The sequence below is a fragment of the Wyeomyia smithii genome, chromosome 2, assembly GCF_029784165.1.
Source record: "Wyeomyia smithii strain HCP4-BCI-WySm-NY-G18 chromosome 2, ASM2978416v1, whole genome shotgun sequence".
NCBI classification, from domain to species: Eukaryota; Metazoa; Arthropoda; class Insecta; order Diptera; family Culicidae; genus Wyeomyia; species Wyeomyia smithii.
The window spans coordinates 190,559,079-190,584,680 of NC_073695.1; the positions used below are offsets into that span (position 1 = coordinate 190,559,079).

At 37.7% G+C, this 25,602-nt stretch overlaps 1 protein-coding gene across 6 annotated transcripts in view; it reads left to right on the forward strand.

The window, feature by feature from the left end:
- The window catches only part of LOC129720721 (A disintegrin and metalloproteinase with thrombospondin motifs like), a 379,962-nt gene that overhangs the window by 72,529 nt on the left and 281,831 nt on the right, over positions 1 to 25,602 (forward strand). For all 6 annotated transcript variants that reach the window (XM_055672349.1, XM_055672350.1, XM_055672351.1 and 3 more), the window contains exon 2: positions 15,323 to 15,408. In XM_055672349.1, coding sequence (XP_055528324.1) covers positions 15,337 to 15,408 — 72 coding nt within the window. In that variant the 5' untranslated portion in view covers positions 15,323 to 15,336. The remainder of the gene's footprint in view (positions 1 to 15,322; positions 15,409 to 25,602) is intronic.

Below are 25,602 nucleotides of genomic sequence, written 5' to 3' on the forward strand. Positions count from 1 at the left end.
GAACAGATTCTAAACACCAATGGCTTGATTGATAGGGGAAATATTGCGCAAGATTGTCATATAATAGTTTAAATATGTTTTCGATACTAAACTAGATAAAAGTTATGTTAAAAGTCGTGCACATTCAACCAATCACAAGCTCGCTTGTCCTTTGCTCGCGGATGGATTTTTGCATTTGGCTATATAACAGCCTGCGTCGTCTCATAGCAGTCGTCAGTTACCAAGTGGAAGGCCGCTAGAACGGTCCTGAATAATCAGCAGCGGTGGCTGATTCCAGTGGCGAAGCTGAGCTGCAACAGAACCAGAGCGGTGATATCAGGCAGCAGCGGCATTTCTTCATTTAGTTCGGTTCCCCTTCGATCTGAGTTGGACCCCACCAGCGGTAATCCAATTCAGATATCGTTGGATGAAAACAGCCAGAATCTGCACGAGCCAGCACCGCCACTAGAAAAGCTACCGCTATTTAGTGTGTGTGCAGTGTGCACATATAGCGTATGTGCATCTGCATTGCTATGACATTTGCGATGATAGGGATGGCGCTGTTGCGTGTGTATGGCTAGCTATAGCGTGTGTAAGACATTAGCATGTGTAGCATATTATGGCTATTGCGTGTATATCTTCAGCGTGTGTACGGATAGTTGTAGCGTGTGTGTGGATAGCTGCTGCGTGTGTAATGATTAGTTATAGCGTATGTATGGATAATAATAGCACATGGTTGGATAGCTTATGCGTGTGTATAGATAGTTGTATCGGATGTATGGATAGGAATAGCGTGTGTATGGATTGCTTTAGCATGTGTGTATAAAAAACTATAGCTACAGCGTGTGTATGAATAGTTTAACCGTGTGTATAAATAGTTATAGCATGTGTGTGGATAACTATAGCGGGTGTTTATCGAAGATTATTATTGTCATTAAAAATGTTAAAAAGTCTTAACGAACACGGTTGTGAATTTGATTTTACAGCAGCGATTTTAACTTCTTCAGCCAGTCTTTATTGATCGAGGAAAAATTACTGCCTATGAATGAACACTTATTTACTAGAAATTTCATTTAGATCAAAACAGGTTCTTTTTAGTATCATAAATTATTGATAAAAAGAGTTGCAAGTTTTCTTGATGAGCATTCATTAAATTTTCGTTTTTGTTTCTCGGTGCGCGGTTTTGATTTTGTTTCTCGCACACAGAGAAAGAAACTTGTCGCTATCGTGAAAAATAACAAAACAATTACACTGAAAATATTTTTTCGTTATTCTCTGCACGCACATTTCGTAAACATGAAATTCGTAGATTGTACAGCACTTTTGCTGGATGTATAGAACATTCGTACTGCAAGTTATCGAATAGAATTGCAACTTTACGAATAATTTGTACAATTCACGAATGTACTTTCACACGAACGTGGATAACAACGAACAAAAAAAACGGAAGCACGAGTATTTACTTGAACGAATTTTTTGTGTTCTGTTATTTTTGATTTCGTATAATGTACATGTTATTGCGTAAGCTTACTAATTTTTCGTACTATTTACATCATACAGCGTTTGTTTGTACGATTGATTGCGTTCATTTCTTGAACCTTTCGTTACGTATACGAATAGAGATCTGCAACCATTTTGACAGTTCTGATAAAAGAACCTTCATATTCAATACTTATTAAAGATATACCACACTGCAAATATTTTTTCGTTATTCCACTCACGCACATTTCGTAAACATGGATTTCGTAGAGTGTACCGCACTTTTGTTGATTTCATAGAACATTCGTATTGCAAGTTATCGAATGGAACTGCAACTCACGCATAATTTGTCCAATTCACGAATGTACTTTCGTATGAACGTGGATAACAACGAGTAATTACTTGAAGGTGTTCTGTTATTTTCGATTTCGTATAAACAGTGCTGGTAGCCACATGGTTACAGGGTCCGCTTTGCCAAGCAGATGGTCGTGAGTTCCACTCCTTTATTTGGTCCGAATCCGTTACTTTCCCACGGTGAGGTTAGAGAACATTTATACGCTTCTAGAACAACATCACTTTCGCATCGATAGAACCGCCGCGATACATTTACCCTTCGCTCAGGTTTCGTATTTGAAATAACTTCCGTGAACATTTGTACGTCTCCAGGGTTGAGTTGGAATGGAAGGCGCGCGTCGTCGCTCTCTCGCAATCGATAGAACTAGAATCGCGTTGTGGCAAAACCGGTGATGATCAATCAAGCTCTCTCTTTCTCTCTTTTATTTTTGATTTCGTATAATGTACACATTATTGCGTAAGCTCACTAATTTTTCGTACTATTTACATAATGCGGCGTTTTTTGTACGAATTATTTGCGTGAGCTTACTAATTTTTCGTACTATTTACATTATGCAGCCTTTTTTGTACGATTGATTGCGTTTATTTTTAAAACCTTTCGTTACGTATACGAATATAAATCTGTAACAGTTTTGACAGTTCTGACGAAAGTACCTTCATATTTATTACGCATTGGTTTCGTTGCAGAAAACAACAAAAGGTTTTGTATATAAAACATACGTTTTCGTGTAATAAACTAAAATATATTTTCAGTGTAGAAATGCTCTAAATCACAATTGAAGAAGTTAAGATATTTTCCTGTCACTCGCCAAAACCTTGATAACAACTACCGAAAAACGTGTAATTGAGCTCTTGCTGTATTAAGTTATTGAAATAAACGTATTTATTTTAAATACATGAAGTTATATGCTGGGCTGGAGCTACCCTAGCATGAGCTCTATCGATTTAATGTCAAACAATTTTTAAATTTAAAATTTTCGTTTGAATCGTTCTGGGCTTCAATTTCAGATAGTTTCGTTAAGTTTGCTTTTTGCTTGGATAGGAAAATTTTACCAATTCGCTTAATTAAATGATTGTCTTAATAGTGCAGCTACGAACAAAGGTTTGATTCGAATATGTATGAAATGACAGCGATTAAATAAAAGATATCCATTCTTTTAGTATATATTATTATTTATAACGTTTTAACGTCTCAGCGTTCAGAAATGCACTGTTAGATAAAATTGCAGCAAATACTAGAGTTGCAATTCTCTCTATTATTTGTTTTAATGGAATATAAGAATACCGTAGTCCAACGTCATGCGGTCGTGTCTTGAGTGCCACCCTCCTACTTTTCCATTTAAAACTAATGCAGCCGAAGGTGATCATTTACTAGGTCTAATCTAGATTTCAACGTTTATATCGCATATAAATTACATCAGTGAGCAGTTCTACAATACAACTGAAATATATTTGTCTGAAATGCATTTTAACATTCAGCACATATTCAATTAAACCCTATTTTTACGGGTTCGTCGCTTAGTGTAATTAAGAGATTACCTTACTGCAGTTTTTTTTTCTGCTGCATGTTTATGCTCATTATTGGCGTAAGTTACGAATAAAATTATATATAATATTTTGCAGATATTACCAAAATAAGCAGCTTTCAACAAAATAATTCTCATATATAAACCGATTAGGGAAACACCATCACATACGCTGTCTCCGAAAGAAGAAAAATCCAAGCTGATAGGACCGGCTGTGCTAATAATGGCCGAAATATGGTAATCAAATGACAACCTGACGGTAATATTTCATCGGGTTCGTAAGCCCGTAATTAATTGCCTGTTTGTTCGTCGCACAGGCACAGGTCGTCACGTTCGCGGAGCCTTATGATGTTGGATGTTGGACGATCATCATATACGTAAGACGTAATGCAACCGGTGTGAGGAATGCGTGGGAAATAATTTAATGAAAAGTGTTCTGCATCGGGTCGCGAGCAGGTGTCAGCTCAGACAATTTTGGATAGGGTGATATTTTATGTTATTTGTACTTGTTGACGGAGCTTGTAATTAGGGAGTGGTTGCACAGGGTAGTAATTGGGTGGAATCACTGCAGTTGTAAGTGGGTGTAATTTTATGTAAAACACCGTGGTGTTGATCATTGTCTTACACATAAATATGTTTTTTCACGACGGTGTATTTATTGACAGTATTTTTTGAATATCAAATTTTATTCATTGTCTATACATAGATGAATTTTGCGCCGTTACTCTTTTAACGATTTGAACAGTTGTTTAAAGTTCTATCAGAACATTACAACCTTGGGTCTGTAAGTAAAAAAACTTTCTAGTTAGACCTAACTTTTGTTATTTTAGTCTTGTCATTATTTTCCTATAAATTTTATCACATTGCTTAATTTTCTCTGCAAAAAAAACTCTAGCAAATTTTACTATCACTTGTTAGGTTTGTTTATGGCGAAATTAAAATTTTTTTCATTGTGATGTTTTATAAATTTGGTGGAGATGAGCAATGTTCCAAAACAAAACACGTTTGTTCCATTACGATAATAAATAGACAAGCTGTAGATAGGCGCTATTTTTATTTTCGTAGTTTCCCGAATTCCCTTCTCGTCAAAATTATAAAAAATAGGAATAACGGCAAAGAAGAATCGAGTAATGATTTCGTCATCCATCAATCTGTGCTTAGTGAGCATCTTGTATAAATTCCGAGCACGTATTTAACCGCTAGGTTTTGCTTTAGCGTCTGGTTTGGATGCATACTGACACGAAAATTACGATGTTCTTTTCTTACACAAATCCTCTGAATAGTAGTTTGGTTGAAATTGGGTTTTGTGATATATGATATGATCGTTCGAAAGTTTTTCTTAGGTTATCTCAATTGTTGTCTACTTCCCACTATTAATTACGGAGCGACTCGTACCCTAATCCTCCCGAATAACTTTTTTGTGTTTATGGAAACATCAATTTAGCCACTTTCAACCTTTGGGCAATTTTTGTTTTCAACCTTGCTTAATGTACAATGTAAAAGTGAGATATCAATTTTCTTCTCTCGCCTTCAATTCCACTTAACTTTTTCGAAACAAACAGAAACCTTTATCCTACAAATAGAAAACACGGTGCTCCCACAGACCGTTATTATAAAAAAAATGCACCAAAGAATCTGAGTACACCATTCGATTCGTTATGACATCCAGAATCTCTGGCCAAAATTTTAAAATCATCGTACGGTACATTTTTGAGTAATGCCCTTTTGAAGGTGGTAAAGTATAGAAAAGTGATATGGAAACGACGAAATACCTATTGTAAAGCACATTTTTCATCCACCATTTTATGAATTAACTTCCAAAATAGTTTCTACTCATTCCAAGGGTTATATTTTAAGACATTAACAATTGGTGGAAAGATTTATTCGAAAATCACACAGTGCACAGTGGTCTAAACTCGAAAAATCGTGATCGTTTTAGATTTGACTGTGAAAAATTGGTTTAATGTCTTCAGCAAAATTGTTTCATAGAACAAGGCATTACCTCTGGCGTTTTTAGTTTTTCGATCAATCCACCTTACAGTTAGATAAAAAAAATATTTATTCTAATTTTCAAAATACAAGATTGCTTCCGTCAGCAAAGTTGTAAGAAAATTCAAAACAAAAACAATTGCTGCATACTGCGATGTCCTATCTGTACGTTGGACACGACAAAATAAAGTTTTTTGTGGAACACCACTCCTTAAAATCAGTTTTTTGTCTATAATTTTGTCTATAATGGTCAAAACAATGCAAAATATTCTAAGATTTCATTCATTCAACTAAGATTCTCTAAAGACTTTATTAAATTTATTGTTTTGATGATCATAGAAAAATTTATAGACAAAAAACTGATTTTAAGGAGGGGTGTTCCACAAAGAACTCTATTTTGTCGTGTCCAACGAACAGATAGGACATCACAGTATTCAGTAATTGTTTATCTTTTAAAATTTTCTACAACTTTGCTGAAGGAAGCTATCTGGTATATTGAAAATTAGAAAAAATATTTTTTTTATCTAACTGTTAGGTAGATTGATCAAAAACCAAAAACGCCAAAAGTAGGGCCTTGTTCTATGAAACAATTTTGCTGAAGAAATCCACTAGCCGCCTCTTACTCTTCTATAAATTAATATTTTTAGGAACTTACTCGTTTGATGTTATGTCGGTCACGATTATTTAGTAAATATTCTTGTTGAGTAATTTATGGTTTTTATGGTAATCATATTCATAAGATAAACTTTCAATCACCATTAGTAGCAGCATTGCAGTTTCGATTGCACGCGAATAGAAGTTGTGCCCGCTGCAATGATAGACGACGAGAAACTAACAGCGCCCTGCTCCACATACACTTTACGGTACTGTTACTTTTACCAGCATGTTTTCTTTCAAGACATCAGTTTCTATTACGCTCTACCAGCAGGTTTAAAAATTGTTCAAGAAAAGAGGTTGTTTAAAACTTTTCAAAAAAGCTTTACCTTCGAGACATCAAATTAGTTCATGGAAGTTAGATTAGGTTCATGGAAGCAAACATAATTTGACCTATTGGGACGAGGAGACTCTGTCATATTTTTGGATATTGATACAGAGAATATCACGGGGAATGGTTGGTGTCTATTCATGTCGTCTGTGCTAGGAATGCTCGCATGTGATTGGGTCATTGTTCACGTAAATTTATCCTTGACCCGTTTTATCGATTTTACCGCTTTGCAATGAAAAAATAGTGACAACTAGCGTATTACAAAATTGTTCAACATTTTAGGGACCGTTCAATAATTACGTAAGCATATTTTTCCACTTTTTCAATCCCCCCTCCCTCCCTAGTAAGATCTTACTATATATACATACTAAATATAGATTTTCATTATAGTTTTATCATCCTGAAGCTAGCACAATACTCCGTTTCCTCTTCTGTCTCTAATTCAAGTTAATCGGCCTTCCGTAGTTTTCTTTCTATGAATTTTACCGTCCACACTTTCATGAACATGGTTTTTTGAATAGCTCCATCAACAATGTTTTTCTTACGTAAGATAATCAATTCACCCCCCTCCCTCCCCTGTAAGATAGCGTAAGTAAATTGCACATCCCCCCTCCCCACCTACTTGCTTACGTAATTAATGAACGGCCCCTTATCCATCCAACATCATATTGGTTATTGTTATTCATCATGTGGTTATGCTGTTATTATCGTTTGAAATCTAACGCAACATTTACCAGTTTCATTTCCAATTTTAGAGAATGCATACCAGTATAGAAAACAAAGACGTAGTCCCACGTCAAAAAATATGCAGAACGAAAAGAGCAAATGAGCGGTTAAAAACTAGTTCATCTTGATGAGCGGAACCACTCTGATCCAGTTAATTTCTTTCACCTCTTTTGAAGACGTGATGCAGTTAAAATAGACAACAATTGTATCAGCTAATGAATCAAAATTTGTGACACTCCGATGTTATCTGGATAGTAAAAAAACTAGTTTTATTGTGCTCATGATATGAAACTAATCAATAAATGCAATTTCCCAACAATTGTTCTTGAGATCAGATACATTATCGTCCTCCGTCTTCATTACAAATCTGATGAGACAAACAAAGTTTGAGATAAAAAAATATTCTTCTAGCAAAAACTTCGTCGAAAAAAAAATCTGTGAACAACAAAAAAAAATTGTTGAAATTGAAAGTAGAAAGGCGAATTAACTCTAACATTTTTTTTTCATTTTCTTAAGTTTTTAATTCAACCAGAGTTTTTTTGCGAAAATAACCAGCAAATCGAATTATATTTTCAAAATCCCTTTCAACGATTTTTTCAGTAGAACGGAATGTCGGGCTCAGGTTCATTCGACATATACTTCGCAGTCAGTCTCTCTCAATCGAGATTCAAACATGCGACGACCGGTTTGTCAGGTCAGCATCGTACCTCGAGACAAACTGGAAGATTTAATTTTTCAGTAGAATAACGATAATTTTTCAATAAAATAACGATAATAGCTAAAGTGTAGTTGGCGGATGATATTTGGCAAGAATTAGAAAATAATAGAATAAACTTAAATTTAAAGATTTCTACTGAAATCTATTTAAATACCCCTAACTAACATACATATATGTATTTTTCAACAGATAAAATTCATACCCCAATGACAATTAGGTACTTAATTACAAATAAACTAACACAGAAAGTTTCTCAAGCATCGTCTGTTTTTAATACGGGACGCGTTGAAATCAAATACTTCGTAGCAGCTATTGAAAACACTACACATGCTGAGCACTGCTTCATGTAGAGCATAGTTAGTTCTTGCAGGTCAGGTGATTAAAAACGTGTGTGAACGCAGATTGTGTCGTCTAGGGTTTATACCAAGAAGGCCGAGTAGTAAATAACAATCGAAGATTCCCTGAAGAAGGTCTCCAACGGAACACGCCTTGGCCAAAGTTCGCCTTGCTCTAAGCTCTAAGTAGCTCTAAGTCGATGAGCTTACAACGGCTTTCATAGCTGGGTAGGTTACACGAGTGACGGCAAGGAAACTGTCTCAAGGCAAAGTGAACAAATTCGCGTTGTACGGCTTCAATCCTCGCAATTGTGTCTTGGTAGAAAGGACACCTACACCTACAGCGAAGTATTCCAATATAGGACGGACCAGGGAGCAATGGAGCGCTTTTAGGCAGAGCACGTTTTTGAAGTTTTCAGCGAAGCGAAACAGAAATCCCAACTGCGATGAAGCCTTTGAGACTATGTAAACAGCATGGTCCTTCAAGCTTAATTTCAAATCGAGCATAACTCCCAGATCCTTAACTACCGTTTCGCAACTCAAAAAAGTACCTTGTAAGCTGTACTCGTGAAGATACATGGCATGTTTCTGACTGAAGCCGATAGCTGAGCACTTAGACACATTGAGTGACATCCTGTTAGTTCGGCACCAACTATCGAAGGCTTCCAAATCATGTTGCAGCATCTGGGCGTCTTGAATATGTTTTATTGTATTGTATAGTTTTAAGCAGTCTTGGCATACTCATCGTGTGTAACAAAGAGGCTCATATAATTTGCACAGAACACAGAAGCATGTTGAAAAAAACGGATGAGTTGATTATTTTTTTCGTGCGCTGGAAACAAATGCACACTGTGTAAAGAAAGCCAAACACGCAACATCAGAAAGCTTGTATTGTGAAGAGCAAGCGCATAAAGCTCTCGCAGAGAGACTTTCTCGATTACAACTGATAAAATATAGATAGCGCACACGATATATATTAAGCATTTAACTGATATATATTAAGATAGCGCACATGTATTGCTCATTGATAAGGGCAATATGATGAAAATTTTAGCTGGTTGAAAACTTTTCTGGCTGTTTCCTTAATAACCTGTTTTGTAGCGTCTACGTAAGGCTCTGCGCTATGCTCACTGTGTTATGCTCACTGAGTTTTTTACTATCACGGTGCAGGTCTATGATAAATTAAGCCCAGACACAGCTAATTTTAATAAATTAAGCCCAGACACAGCTAATTTTTTCAACAGCACGCAGGCTCACCTACTCATATGTGTACTTATATTCACACTCTCTACGCGCAAAGGCACCGCTCAAGAACGTTGTGCTTTTTTATTTGCTCATCACAATGCCTACTAACAAAGTGATGTGAAGCAATTTATGTGCTGAAAAATGCACAAAGATGAGTAAGTGGACAAGACTGGTTTTAAGATAATTTCATACATTTGAAAACCGAATTTATATCGTTCATAAACAGTAGGAAAAGGAATGGTCCGAGGTGACTGCCTTGAGGAACGGCGGATGTAACACAGAAGGGGAACGAGAAAAATTTACCGAGTTTTACAGACATATGACCGCCAGTCAAGTAGGAGCGAAGCCAAATTAGGAGGTTGTCATTGTTAGGAATCAATCACACATAGAATCCTGAGTGAGAATTCTCACAACACCCATGACTCGGTGATGGAATTGTGAAAGGTATCGTTTCTACGATACGTAAAGAATCTGTTTGAATCGCATATGGAGAATCCTTCCAAAATCCAAAAGTAGGAATCTTTAGGTTTCATTTTGAAAAATATACACCTATTTGTGAACAATCCGATTTGTACTGGAAATAGAATTAATTTTGTATGAAAAATGTTAATTATTGTGGTTCTACACATTGTGATTTCAAAATTCCATCGTAGAACTTTAATGTGACAGAGTATTATAATACATGTAATGTTTCTATTAACTTTATATAGGTGATAAAAGCTTCCCAGTTGAAAATAAATCTTTCGCGTCTCTGTAAACATTTTAGACAAGTGGATGCAATATATTTTACAATATTAGAAAATTAAGGTTAAGTTTTATCTCAGTTGCGGTCCGTTTAGACATTCTTTACGCGCTGATTTTTTCCTCACTTTGAAATCGTGAATGTCCTCAATAAGGAATCCTGGAAAGAAATCCTCAAGACTGCCTAGATTGTGGGACTAGGATTCTTGAATGAGAACCGTGTTATGAGAACTTTTCGGATACGAAATCTTTCACTTTACCCGTTATGCGTTGGACCTTTTTGAGTTTCATATGACGAAATTTCATAGTTCACCTTAGTTAATAGTGATAAAAATGAGAGACTTTTTCTTCTGATAACATTAGTTTTCATATAGCAATAAAAGAGGAGGTGAAGGTGGAGAGGACTTGAATTTTGTACCCCCTACGTGCCTGACGGGATACCCGGACACCCACAAACTAAAATTTTTGTAACTTCTGCAATTTTCATCAGATTCACCAACTTATTTACTGTCAAATCAGCGATGCCCCGAAAGATTTTTTCTGGATATCTGGTTTGGCACATGTTCCACAATTAAGGAATTTTATGAGTATTCAAACAGAATCCTACAAATATTGGTTTAAAACTCATATAATTACTTACACAGGCCATTTGTATAGTTTGGGTATTTTGGTTATAGGCATATGCTCGAAATGGTCTTTCCGGAACAGTCACTTTATTTTTGACGTGGGACTACGTCTTTGTTTTCTATACTGGGATGCATTCTGTAAAATAGGAAACGAAACTGGCAAATGTTACGTCAGATTTCAAACGATAATAACAGCATAACCACATGATGGATAACAATAACCAGTATATTGTTGAATAGATAAAATGTGTAACAATTTTATAATACGCTAGTGATCATTATTATTTCACTGCTCAACGGTGAAAATTGATAAAAAGTTACAAGGAAATTTACGCGAACAATTAACCAATCACACGCGAGCACAGACGATGTGAATGGACACCAACCACTCCCTGTGATATTCTCTGTATCAATATCAAACAACAGGTCAATTTAAGTTTGCTTCCATGAACTTAGACTAATTTGAAGTCTCGAAGGTAAAGATCTTTCGAAAAGTTTTGAAACAAGCTTTTTACTAGAACAATTACTAAACTTGCTGCCAGAGCGTAATAAAAACTGATGTCTTGAAAGAAAACATGCTGGTAAAAGCAACAGTACCGTACAGTATAATATACATATTATGTGAAGCAGAGTGCCGCTGTTCTCTCGTCGTCTATCATTGCAGTGGTAAACGACTTCTATTTTATCAAGGAGAAACTGCAATGCTGCTATGGTTACCCTTAAAAAAAACCATAAACTACTCAACAAGAACTGAGCATTTCTGCAGCGGTCATCAGTTTTTTTGTACATTTTATCTTCGATATTCACTAATAACTCGTGATCAAAAGTGTAGATTTCTGAAAATACAAATTTATAGAAGTTGTATTACGCAACACGGTTTTTTTCAAAGGGCGCTCAACAACAACTAACTTACTCGAGCTTATTAACTTCTCTTTGAACGCAATGGATAAAGGTAATTATGTTGAAACCTTATATACTGACTTCAGTAAAGCTTTCGATCGCATTGATATACCCCTGCTTCTCTTCAAGTTACGAAAAATTGGAATTCATCCACAATTACTCAAATGGATTGAATCGTATTTGACAGATCGTCAACAAACAGTCAAATTAAAAGGTAGAATATCGAAACCTATTCAGGTAACCTCAGGAGTTCCTCAAGGCTCTCATTGGGCCCTCTACTATTTATATTATTTGTAAACGACATTCCCTTTATTCTAAAACATGTAAAAATTCTTATTTATGCCGACGATATTAAACTTTTCATTGAAATTAAAAACGCTGATGATGTAAATATTTTTCGTAACGAGATAAAATATTTTTACATTTGGTGTAAAAAAAGCCTTCTTCAGCTAAACGTTAAAAAATGTAGTTCGATGGCTTTTGGCAGAAAAAGAAACATGCCAAGCAATATGATTTCCTTAGGAGATCAGGAAGTAGAGAAAAGTGAACGAGTTAGGGACCTAGGAGTCATACTCGACTCAAAATTAACATTCACTGATCACTACAATACAATTATTAATAAGGCTAGTAACATGCTCAGTTTTATAAAACGTTTTTGCTATAATTTCCAAGATCCATACACAATAAAAACACTTTATAATTCCTTTGTCAGGTCATTTTTAAAATACTGTAGCATTGTATGGTCTCCGTTTTCTGCAACACATGTAAACAGAATAGAATCAGTGCAAAACAATTCCTGTTATATGCACTTCGTAATCTACGATGGACGTCATTTCCCCTACCATCATATGACGAACGCTGCAGACTTATTGACACCCAATCATTAAAAGCCCGTCGTGAATTCGCAATGATGTCATTTGTTAACGATATCGTATCTCAACGTGTCGATTCACCCGAAATATTATCAAAACTCAATCTTTATGTACCTTCTAGAAATTTACGAACTCGGACTTTGTTTTCTTTAAATCATCAACGAAACAATTATGCTAAATACGGGCCAATTAATCAAATGATGTTAGTGTATAACCAACACTGTGAAACAATTGACTTTTCTATGTCGAGAACTAAATTAAAACAATATTTCAACTCAACGCGCAATTTAAATCGATAGAAAACATTCATTGTAATAAACCGTCAAGTGAAGAAATTATTATTCAATTATGTATAAACTCTTTTTTTTGCTCTCACTAGTATAAATAGCATATAGCATGTAAGTTAGTTCTAAACATATGTAGTCTACTTTTGTTTGACGAAATAAATAAATAAATAAATAAATAAAAGTTTATAGAAGCGAATGCTTTTCAATATTTTGTTGATTCACTAGAATCTATTCAGAATCTTTTTTCACATTTCAACATTGTTAGATGATAAACTTTTGTTTTCAACTTAACAAATTATATTCATACGTATATTAGCTGTCTTCGTAATACAGTGAATGTAATTGTTGGCAAATGAAAAAAACTTGTCAAACAAAAAACAGAAATTGATCATTAGAACTTTAACTTTCGTGTATTTGTTGATTGTTATGATTTTTCGCTGGAACTTGTTGATATTTTGGTAAACATATCTTCTTATGTTTTCTATGAGTGAACTTATGTAACGGCTTTAAAATTATTTTCATAGTTATCAGAGTTAAATAAGACAAAATCATGTATTATGATAACGTAGGTATTGTTGGATTTGGTTTATGATGAAATAGAGTTAATGCTGATTCAGACGCATTGCGAGAAATTCTTGGTGCTTCTTCAATAACAACGACACGCTTGTGCCTTTTTAAATAAATGTTGTTCGCACAAAAAAAACACTACACAACATCGTTAAGTGTAATCGAAGTTTTTTGGAGTGTTGTTCAATATATTTCTATAAAGAAAATTTATGGGGAGGCTGCGTATAAAAAAATACTTAAATCACAGAACAAACGTATTGTTGCTGTCTGCAGATTCTGTAACCTTTGTAACTAAAAATCCTTCTAATTACAGTGTTTAGTCCCACGTCACCATTTCATACAACCCTAGGGCTGTATACCTTGTAGTATTTAGATCATGATTAACCACGCAGGCAGAGGAGGTATACAAATAAATTAAAAATAACCACACCGTTAAGGACCGCTTTCATAACATGAGTTGTAGGCGTTTTACAAGCGCTATACGCATTTGTTCGAGAAAGTATCCACGTAGTTGTCATTTGTCTTCATTCTTTATTTCAATCTGTAAAGAAAATAATAGAAAGTAAATTATACTTGTAAAGGGTAAAGAAACTGTACTTGTAAAAGGTGTACGTAATTAAACTGCATAAAAAAAGATTTGGTTGATTTCACTCATCTAACCAATCGTCTGCTAACTTTCAAGTGTAAAATAAAAAAAATGTTATTTTGTTTTTTCACTGTTCGTTTTATTCAATTACATCCCCATGCACGATTTTTTTTTCTTAACACTGCTTATTCTTACTGCTCAGAACTGCACTGCTTAGGTCTTGTACCTTGTTGTGGAAATTCATTTTATCTTCATATCCTCCTGTGATTTTACTTCCTTAGGATGTTTCCGAAATGCCTGCTTCATGATAGCCCAGTACTTCTCAGCTGGCCGCAGTTCAGGTGCGTTCGGGAGATTGAGATGCTTCGGTACGAAGTTGACTTCCTTAGTCTCGTGCCACCTCAGAACATCTTTCGGGTAATGACACGAGGTTAAAACCGGCCAGAAAGTTGGAGGACCATAATACCTCATAAATGGAAGTAAACGTTTTTGGAGGCATTCCTCCAAAACGTCCAAACGTTTTTGGAGGCATTGAAGGGTACAGGTTGTCACAAATGGGTTGCTCCGCTTTCCACACGAGCAAATTGCTTGTCAAACCATGTACTTTTTGGCGAACTTTAACACCTTCTGCCTTCTTACATCCTCGGGAACATCCAATTTATGATGAGCGGTGAAGTACTGGAGCCCCGGAAGCTGCCGGAAGTCTGCTTTTGCATATGTCTCGTCGTCCATAACGAAGCAATGTGGTTTCATCAACATCTGGGTGTAGAGCTTCCGTGCCGGTCATTGCGATTCTGCGGCTTCTGCACTTCGTACGTGTGTAATCCTCCACGTTTTTTGCATCTTGAACGATAGTTTTACTTAAATGCAGTTTTTAGCCACATCTCTAACTGAACTGTTCGGATTCCTCTTAAAAGCTTGAACTAACCGCTTGTGATCCTTTACACTATTGAGATCAATTTTGGGCAATTTTTTCTTTCCGGACTATAGTCAAACGCTCGTTGTTCCTATTTAAAACGCGAGTTTTCGTAGATTGAACCATTCTCAGCTTCTTGCTGATTGCACGATGAGAAAGAATCGGATTTCCGAGGTTTGTGCACTGAATTTTTTTACGCCACATCTGTTTTTCCGAATACATCTTCGCAACGATTGCACTAGCAGCTGAACTTACATAGTGTCAACAATACCCATTTCACTCAGATGCTCAATAGAAAATACCCAATGCGTAAAAAGTTACAGCCATTTAAAAATGATGCAGTTTGACACCCTTCAACCTAATATGAATTTTTAAATATAAATGTCTGTTAAAAATATATGTGTTTATAAAACAAATATAGATCGAATTTCATACAAATAAATGCGTGCAACGAGCACTTATAAACACTTTCATTTCTCTTTTTTTCGCAGATCCCTTTGCCAAGATGACGCGGCTTGGCTTATACATCGCAGCGTCATGGACGATATTTTGCACGTACAGTGTTGCCATGCCGGATGTAAGTACAAGCATTTGAAACCATGCATTTTTACTAGTAGTATTCAGGACTAGGATAGAGTATAATTTAAATTCTTTCTTCAACTTGTGCTATACTTACTCACCATAGAAGATAATTTAATTGCCAGTTAGCCTCTCGTTACGATGAAGTATCCGCTGGACAGTGCTCCAATATCCGAAGAATAAAAACCGAACAATTAGAACGGGGTGCATAGCAGCTGCTAACAACCGCACTGCTGCGACTGCAATCATCGTGAGAACCTAGCGCAAAACTGTATCAGTTAAGTGGCTCGCGATATGCAACAGAAGCTGCGCTGTCAGGTTGAAAATCTCGATCAGGTCCACTGTGCTATGAGAGCGGGTGCATATCATTAGTTAGGCTGGAAATCCTACGCGAGTTTTGCGCGCTACGCGGCGAGATGTGGAACAACACACAAATAAATCGAAGCAAATTACAATACCTACCTCCAAATAGAACAAAACCACAAGCGCAAAGTACTTCGGGTCTTATGAGGGCCCTTTTTATCAGGTTGCATAATCTTTCTGCTAGACCGAGTGGTGCAATGCTGGTGCAATCGGTTGGTGGATTAGCAGCAGCAGTAGCAGAGTGTGGCGTGGTGAGGCAACAAGAACCGTACAGACAACGCCGTGCATGCAGCGCCCCAAAATCGCTGCGTTTGCAGCTTGCACTTGCACTGTGTGCAACTGTGGGTTACTAGGTAGCAAAGGGTAGGCTCGTGTTTGGTTGACCGTGGGAGAGCAGGGCATGGGGAGGGAGGATCGCTGGTTCATTCATTTAACCCAATTGACTATCGAGTTAGACTGCATTGAAGTGTTGTTTCAGATGTGTATTCGGTTGCATTGTTTGTTTGCATGCATTAAGTCTCGTTTTCCTTATAATTTGTACTTGGGTTGTATGTTTTTTTTTGCCAACCCTGTTGCCATATGCACGAGCTAGTGTGTGCATGTTCGTGGTATGGTATGGTATGGTATGGTGATGTGGATGCTCGAAAATACGATTCGCACAGCAGCTGTAGTTTGAGTATATTTTTTCTGCTGATAAAAAGTTGTGAGCAAGTTACTTATATGGCTTTGCAAATTAATCGGTATGAGTGCGTAATGCGATCTGATAGCATTAATTAAATCAGGCGAAATCGATCAATTTTGCAAAATTGATATGTAGAGCGAGGATTATTGCCACCTTCAGTGAGTCGTACTGCCTGCGCGAGTAACTAGACTTGGCGAAGCTTGAACGGTATGCCGAGTGCGCTGATTCATATGTAGGTACATGATTCACGAAACTGTTTCACTCTTTTGACATGTTTGCAAATATGCTAACTGCTTCGGACTAATGAGTGTATTTTGATAAATATACAAAGCTCATACCGTTACTCGTTTGGATGATTAATGCTACTTAGTAGAAATAATGACTGATATCAAGTGTTGGGCATTAAGCATTGGTCTTTAGAGTTTCGTTTCGTTTAATTATACACAACAGGTTGACTGTACAGTCTAGGACTTTTGCAGTAAAACATTTTTTTGTATAATTTAACCTTGAGACTCAACTTTTCCTAACCTGTTCGATAATACTGATAATAAATATGTCTTTGGCCTCGAAAGAGCCTAAGAGGTAAATTTCAAGGCGATTATTTTCAACGATTTGTGATACGAAACTTTGTCTTGATTTGCATTTAGATTGATGAAAAACCATTATTTTCACTCTTCAATGATTCTATATGAACGAGACAATATTAATGATTCGTTATCTCAACCCATGCCTAGAGTACTATCCCAGGAATCGTTTACTTGGACAAACAGCTCAATCCCTGTAGCCAATAAGATATTATTATTGATTGTATGTATTCACATACCTACCGTTACGTTTTTTGCTTCATTCAAAGCATTTGCGACGGGTGAAATACATCGAGAGGTAAATAATTGAAGAGGTCGTGCCACAAGGTTTACTTAGATTGACGACGGTCTATTTTATATCAATGTGTTTCTTGCAATGGGTTTGGGAAACACTCGATTGGGGTCAATCAATTTGAATGGAGTGAAGCGATAATTTTCAGTTATTAATATTTTTTCAATTTTCTTTCCTTTTTCGTGATTCGTAACCTTGAAAAGAAACGTTTTCAATAAAAAAGAAACGTTTTTAATTAAAGTAATCAAATAATCTTAATTTGAAGTCATTTGAAAATAATGTTGGATGTCGCTGGAACACAGATGTAGGTAGAGTACCATTTGACTGTATTAAACAGCGTGGGTGGAACTGAATCCTACTCAATGAAAACGTAATGTCAAATTAATTAGAGGCAAAAACTCATTTTAACTGCTTTAACTAAAAATATGTGGTCGGTTGGTTTTAGTTTGTACAAAACTGGGGTATAATCGAACTATACTTTTTCCCTGTTTTCATCGGAAACAGAACAGCTTGAATGTTCCGCAAGACACCTTCCTAACCAACAGTGACGCAGGATACAAGCTTGTTCAAATCCTCGTTATTGCAGATTGCCAACTGAAGATGACCCGGGACGATTCTTGTTTTATCATTAACTCTAGCAGCGTTCCCCGCCAATTACAACACTTTTGCAGCAGGATAGTTTACCGTCGCCAGATCGGCAGGTACTCCAGCACTAACGCGCATAATTTCCACTGCGAAGCAGACGATGAACCTACCGCGAATTAAAGACCAGCAAGAGATGAATGGGACTTTCTCTTTTCCTTGACTTTGCCTTCTATGCCGCGACCAGAGATTGTTACTTAAAAATTCGACTGAACGGAATAGCGATGTGACAATGCACAATGGTCCAGAAACCAAATTTAGGGGGAAATTTGGGTCTAGAGCTTTATAGCAACATTATACGGAAAAACTTTCTTCTACAAAGTTGTTACATATGATAAAGCGCTTATTGAAAATTTTTCAAAAATTAGGGTGACCGAAATTTTCGATGCAATCATGTATCTAACTTTTTTATCTTTGTAGATAAAAGAAAAATTTGTTCTAAAATATGATAGCTCCATTAATTTTAAGTAACTTTGTAGAAAAAAAAATTTCTCTATCTTTGAAAACAACCGATTTATACTGAAAAAACATATTTCGCGCTCTAACTTTTTTATTTCAAGTTTAATCTCAAAACTATCTTTGAACGAATTTTAGAGCTTTTTAAGAGAAACAATTTGCAATGCTCAATTTTACCCAATGTTATTAATATTTTTCATCAAAAAATATACGTTTTTCATTTGTATGTCATTCTTTTTGAGGCTAACATAAAAAATATCTCTTGGTCTCATTTTGAAGGGCGTACTTGACTCTATAAATGGAGCAATTTTTAAAAATACGTTATTTTTTAAATTTGAGTAAATTAAATTTAAAAACAAGACAAAAATTTCAATAATTTTTTACATTATGCATATAAAAACACCCAGCTTTATATTTTGGTATTTTTTCTCATAACTAGTAATAATTTGATGCAAAAAGATTGAAAATCGATCAACTGGTTCAAAAGTTATGATTTTTTTTGAAATTAAATACATTGAACACAGTCGCTTTTTATGCTCACCCTAAGGGACTTACAAATTGAGTATGAGGTGCGGCGTAGATGATAGAATGATGGAATCTGAAAAAGAGGACTGACTGCGCTGCACACTGTTTATATGTTTTACAGACGAGCGTTGTGCGTGAAATACAGGGTATTTTATTAACATCTCTTCCAACGATCGCCGACGCCAAATCTGGCCAGAACACCGTGTTTTCGCCCTTATGGTATTTCTTGACGAACGACGCAACTTCTGCCAGCCCGGAGCGAAAGACGAGCGGCTTTGACATCCTCTTCTCGCTGATTGTCAGCCACAGCAGCACCTTCTTGGGAAACTTGATGTGTGGAATAAATTTCACCTCGGAGCTCACTTCCTTCGTGTGAGAACTGAAATACGAAGTTCCCTGCCAGTCGTTGCCATCCAGAGTGAGATAGGTCTCGTCGTCCATCACCACTGCCACGTCGCGATTTGCTGGGAAAATCGACTTGACTATCTTATTCAACCGCTGTCGCTGCGTCATTGCCTGCAGATCCGAGACCAGTGGACGGGACTACCGCTTCCTGATATGTATATCCATGTTATCCAGATACTTTTTCACTGTTTTACCGCATGCACCAACCTCCCGGTCAAGTGCACGCAGCGATTTAGCCACTTTTCCCTCGGTCTTCCTCTTCAGCATCCTTTGAAGCTTCTTGTCGCTCAGGGTCGTTGGCCGTCCGGAACCGGGCTTTCATTCGATGCTCTGATCGTTGTCAAATAGTGTCAAGATGTTGTAGATGCCGGAATGGGCATATTCGGCGTCCACAAAATGCCACACGATGTCCGTTTTTGACGCGGCGGGGTACCGTTTTTTGAACGCGCATACTTCTGAACGGAGTAGCTTCACTTTTTTCGCCATCACAGTTAGAGTTTGACTGATAGAGCTGTCAATTTTTTTTTCCTAACTCATGGGTTACTATGATTGATGATGCATGAGTAGTTTCGTCAGTGCAATTAAAGTAAACCCATGAAAATCGGCAATTTTTAGCCATTTTTTTACCGCAAACGTTATACTGACGACAGTTTTCGCGTTCTACTCTAACAGCCGCAAGACTATTTATGAGAGCTCACATTCAGCTAAAGCTTACACAGGCAACGAAGCTGTCATGTGTTGCACACGACAGTTTATCTTGTGCATGTATTCGTTCAGACATGATAGCCTAGTTTTGTTCATTTTGAGGATGTCTTGTTGGTTTAACCTGCGCTGTTGACAGCCTGCTGATCGACTTCGGCTGTCATCGATGATATTGGAATCGCACTCCTTCTTTTCTCCTCTTTATTAGGCTGATGCCATGATAAACACGAAGCAAAACGTTTCATATATTTTCCCGTTGTTGATATTATTCCCACACGAGAAAAAACGTGTTTCGCACTACCTCGCATGGATTATAGTATCGGCCTTACTCTCGTGAATCATAATCACTAGGATTTATGCCGAAGGATTTCGCGTTGTAAAGGCTGTCATTAGCGACAGCTTGGAAGAACCAACATTCATAAGGAGATGAAAAATAACAGCCCGTTTGGCCATACATCTGTGTGCTGTCGTCAGTCGCTGTCTGACTGCTTACCGAACGCATGGGAAGCAGGGAGAGTTGTGTAAAACAATGAGAGCCGATTTAGTATGGACTGGGCTGTCACGGAAACACAGTCATTTTCAAAAGCCTGCGAGTGCCTCAAGGTAAGCGTCATAGTGGAACATTTGACCACAAGCTGAGCCAGAAGGTGTCGAGAACCGTCAGAGCAAACCCTTGACTATCAAATAATGCAATCGCACAAAAATACTCTGGTGCTCGCAGTACCGTTCGAAGAATTGGTTCGCGGGCGGGTTATTGTACCAGCATTTTTTGACGATGTACCAAGGATGTCTGCTCATCGATCGATTTCAGACAGATTCCTGGCAAAAAATTCTACATGGCAACGGCACGAGAAGATGTTCCTGCAAAGTTTAAGTTTGCTTTTGTGGACAAATTTATTAAAAAACTGATGATTTGGCAAGGGATGCGGAGCAAAGACCAGTGATGTGTTCGTAATGAATGAGACGATGGACTCGAAGCTGTGCATGGAAGAATGCCTCAAAAATCGCGTACTATTTTTCATTAATGCTCATGAAGGTCACGTGAAGTTTTGGCCAGATTAGGCGAGTTGCTACTAAAGCCGGGAAGTCATCTAGTGATACCGCGATAATAACGTAGATTTCATCGATAAAAACATAAATCCACCCAAATGCCCGCAGTTCCGACCCATCGAGAAATTTTGAGCAATAATGGAGCTAAAGCTCAAGAAAAGTGGTATTTGTATTTTTATATTTTTTCCTTGAAATACAGTTTATTATTTATTAGATACAGATGAATTTATTATTCCGGATTCTAAATGGACAGAGCTTCAAAGTGGTAATTTAAGAGTATACGGCTGTTCGCGTAAAGGAAAGCCGAAACCCTTCGAGGACGCTAAATTGGAAGAATTGCTCGATGAAAACCCATATCAAACACAGGAACTGGTTGTTTTGGTGTTGTGACTTACCCGCCAAGCCATTTCCAAACAATTACATGGTCTGGGAAAGATTCAGAAACAAGGAACTTGGATTTCTTATGATTTGGGGCCGTTGAGCGTTTGTGAACAACTGCTCCAGCCACAAAAAGAGGAAGTGTTTGCTTCGTCGCTTTTTAAAGGCTAGTGGAAAATAAATTAATTACAGTAACAATCAAGTGCTTTGATTTTTAATCGACCATCCAAATCCCACCTCTTGCGTGATTTTACAATGGCCACATGGCTTAAAAACGACAGACAGCAAGTTAGAATGTGTAATTTGACACTGGCACATAAATAGAGGATTTATGGAGAGGAACAGTTTTTGAACCGTCCGTGCTCCAGGGAGGGTGATAAATTGGAAGCATAAATTCGACCACTAACTTATCACAAAATTCGTCTAGCAAACACAAAATAGATAATTGCAATCAATTATATGGGTGAACAGGCGCCTCAGCCGAACCGGTAGTACCCTAAAAAGCATCTCTTGATCTCTTGATCCCTAAAAAGAAGATCTCTTGATGTAAACATTTTAGAAACAGCTGTGCGTTTACTGAACTACAATTCCGAAGCTAATGATCCAAATGGCATTTAAATAATTGCCCTGTTGAAAGATACCAGTTTCACCTGCAAACACGATTCCGCCAGCGTCAACAATTATCTTGTCAACTCTCCTCGCCCGTGTGTGGGAAATTCCCTGAATCAATTAGATTGGGTTTATCTGCCACATGCTGAAGCCTTTTTCTCATTCATTCAGTAGAAGCTTTCGCAAAAACAATCTACCTACCTACAATCAGTGTTAGTCGGACCCTACCGCGAACATTTAGTGTGGCTGATACCGCAGCTTTGCTTGCTCGGCTAACAGATTGAACCGACGACGCCGCGACAAGGTCACAACGGAGGCTGCCGTTATGCAACAAGCATTGTGCGATGCAACGGAGCTTATTTCCACTTGTGCCCTCCAGCTAGTTGACCGCTGTGTAGTAACATTCGGTGGACCCTTGTTTTAGTGAGACTTAATCGGTAAGACAACTAATTCGTTTGTTTTACCTTAGATCGTGTGTCGAAAGTTTTTGACCCCTATTAAGGGTCTACATATCTGTTGAGCCATTCGTTCGCTGCCCTACGCCTTCACTAGTTGCAACATTTCAAATTGTTGCTGCATGTCGTTCGAAAACAAACAACCGATTAAAAATGTATTAGTCCTAAATTGGAGGGACTCAATTAACGTAACATTATTATCCGAAGATGAAGCATTTTAAGTTAATCGAATTTTCATGGTTTTAAGAGATTTGTTTGATATTAATATTACCACCCTGGTAGAGCCTGTTCTGCCCGTCTCTGAACGGAGACCAGTAGCATACATCCGAACCTTTCCAATCCCTACCTGGTGGCCACCATAAACCAATCCACCTACATCCGGCTGGATATCCTTCACCAAGGCCGCCTCGGCACGGTACGGCCAAAAGCAATACACGGGTAAAGCAGTTGTTACCTCGTTTATTACTTCACTATGAAGCCAAATCACCAACATCCATAAGTTGACACTGGACGCACGCTCTCATTATACCGACAGATACTGCAAGATGCAACGTTTTCCCCCAGTGCATGTTCAGCGATTAGATATAAGATTAGAACAGCGCTGCAGCACGAGCTGTCCGGTTAGAACCAATCGTTGCGTTGATCGTCTGCAGTAACGAGATCGAGCCTGGTGGAAATATAAATAATCGCAGCCCACCCCGTAGAGTAGTGGCAAGCACTAGTTCCGCTGGCACAGATTGAAACGATTCGCCCGACGCGCTAATTTATGGTCCATAAGTTGTTGTTAATTTCGAACCTGATCTTGACACTCGATGGCTTGATTTGGGACCCGCAGCCGGTAAACTGATCTTAGCACTGCAGTTAAGATTTATTTGCACTACATTGCGGGGGTATCGCAGGTGAAGTTCCTTCTTGTACCTGCAGCCGAATTGTTTCGACGATATAAAATTCATTCAGAGATTTTCTGTGCTTCGCCGCCTCGTCAGAAATTGCAGCTTGTTAAAAGCTGCGCACAATCGAGCTCGAGTCGGTGACTAGAGTTGAAGCTGATCGCATACTGCAGATCAGAACTAGTATATGGTCATGACAATTTATGTTCCGTCGGCTTATCGTTGATCGGATTAACTAACGTGCTGTTTTGATTGAGAGAAGTAAGAAAAAAATCTAGAGCATCGCCATCGTATTAAAGAATAACCAACAGTGTTTGTAGATGATGGGCTTCCATTATAATGAATAATTCTAAAATAGGAATTGTCATTGCGATGCTGTTTGGAATAATAACTTCATCACTATTCAATATTCATTCATGAAAAAGGCTTGGATGATAGGACATATAATAAATTCACCGTAAACCTGTTGTCAAAAGTGAAGCCTTAATGCTGCATTCCACTATCGGGGCTTGACCTTCTATTTTGTTTTATGACCACGAGGCCAACTGTTAAGTGTACAGAACAATTGTGAAGCTGGTGCTACCAGCCATGATGAAAACACTAAACTGTGCTGCCCGGGTGCGGTTTTTGCGTAGAAACACGACATGACGCGGTTCGCAACTACCAGGTACTCAGTGTTATAGCGAATTTCTTTATTCCACTGGGTCAGTGCAAATCTACCCAGGAATAAAGAAAAGACATTGCGATTTAAGACGCAAGTGAAAAGGGATACCAGGTAGTTGTTTACGAACTAAGCCCTAGCCGTGGTCAGCCAAAACTAACAAATTTGACGGTGCGCTTCGGAGGTGCTGCGTCAAAACTGGGTCAAAATTAAGCAAATAAAGAAGGGTTTTGACATCAGTTGGGTTGGTTCCAGGTCAAAACTCCGCGGATTGTGGGAAAAAAGAAATTCGCTATTTTAAGTGGTAATATCGCCGGTACGCAGAGCGACGATTGAAAAACCGGTGCCAGAGTCAGTGTTGTATTTTCGGTGACAGTGCAGTGGAACATACAACCAAGAGCCGCAGAGCATGTGTAGCGAGTCTTCACCCGCTGCATTTGTATTGTTGCAGAGATCTGGTTTATTTCAGTCTCATTTATTCACACATACGCAGAATCTCACCTGTAGGTTCTTTGTATCATTTAAGGTCTAATTGAAAACACCGCTGCTTCATTCTCCACTCTTTACTTCGAAGTCAAGATATGTAATACCGAGTGACCAGAGTTGCCGGCGATGCGTAAATGGCCGATGTTATGCTGGAACCGATGCGGTGCGAACTGCGTCTTTTCTCACGGTCAAGAATAATATCAACAATGAAAACTAACGCGCTTCAAAAAACATCCCGAACTGTTTCAACGTAGTTTGCGTCGCATCGTCCAGTTTAACATCGGTCGATGGGTTTCCTAGATGGGCACGAGTTTTGTATAATCTAACAGGTCCAAACGAGTTTCTATGAGGCGATGAGTGTGTTTTCAATATGGCTTGCATCCGCTCGCAAGAAAGCAAATGTTTGTGTTTTTCCCTAACGCAGTGATGTGATTTTATGAATTATATGAGATAGTATTTATAATCATCCACGTTTACATACTGTATGACGGAGAAAAAATATACCTGGCAGGTCTTGTCAATTTTTTTTGACGTAGGGCTACGTCTCTCAGGAAGTTCGGCTGCATACTCGGCTACACAGGGGTGTAAAATGAAAATCTAAAACCGGAAAAAGTGAAAAATATGTCCAATTTCAAATGCTTATAAACCGGTTAGTTTTAGATGGATTTTCTTTGTTCTAGCAACAATAGATTGGAAAATCTTTTAAGATTCCTCCCAAATGCAGAACATTGTAAATTTATTATTCGAACGCAAAACTCGACCTCTAATTGATCGTTATATGATTGCTTCCCAAGCACGGTTGACAGAATTATAGACCTAGTAATTTGAAATTTACTATTTGGCCTAAAAAGAGCCAACAGTCCGTACTTAGCAACAGCAGCAGCAGTGTACTGGATAGCGGCAGCAGTTGCAGCGGGTATCAGTATCGTTAGTGGCAGGGCCAGCTGATACAGTGACACTTCCTTTAGTAAAAGTTGTCTTTGTGCGGTAGCGGGCAGCATCAGTAGTAGAG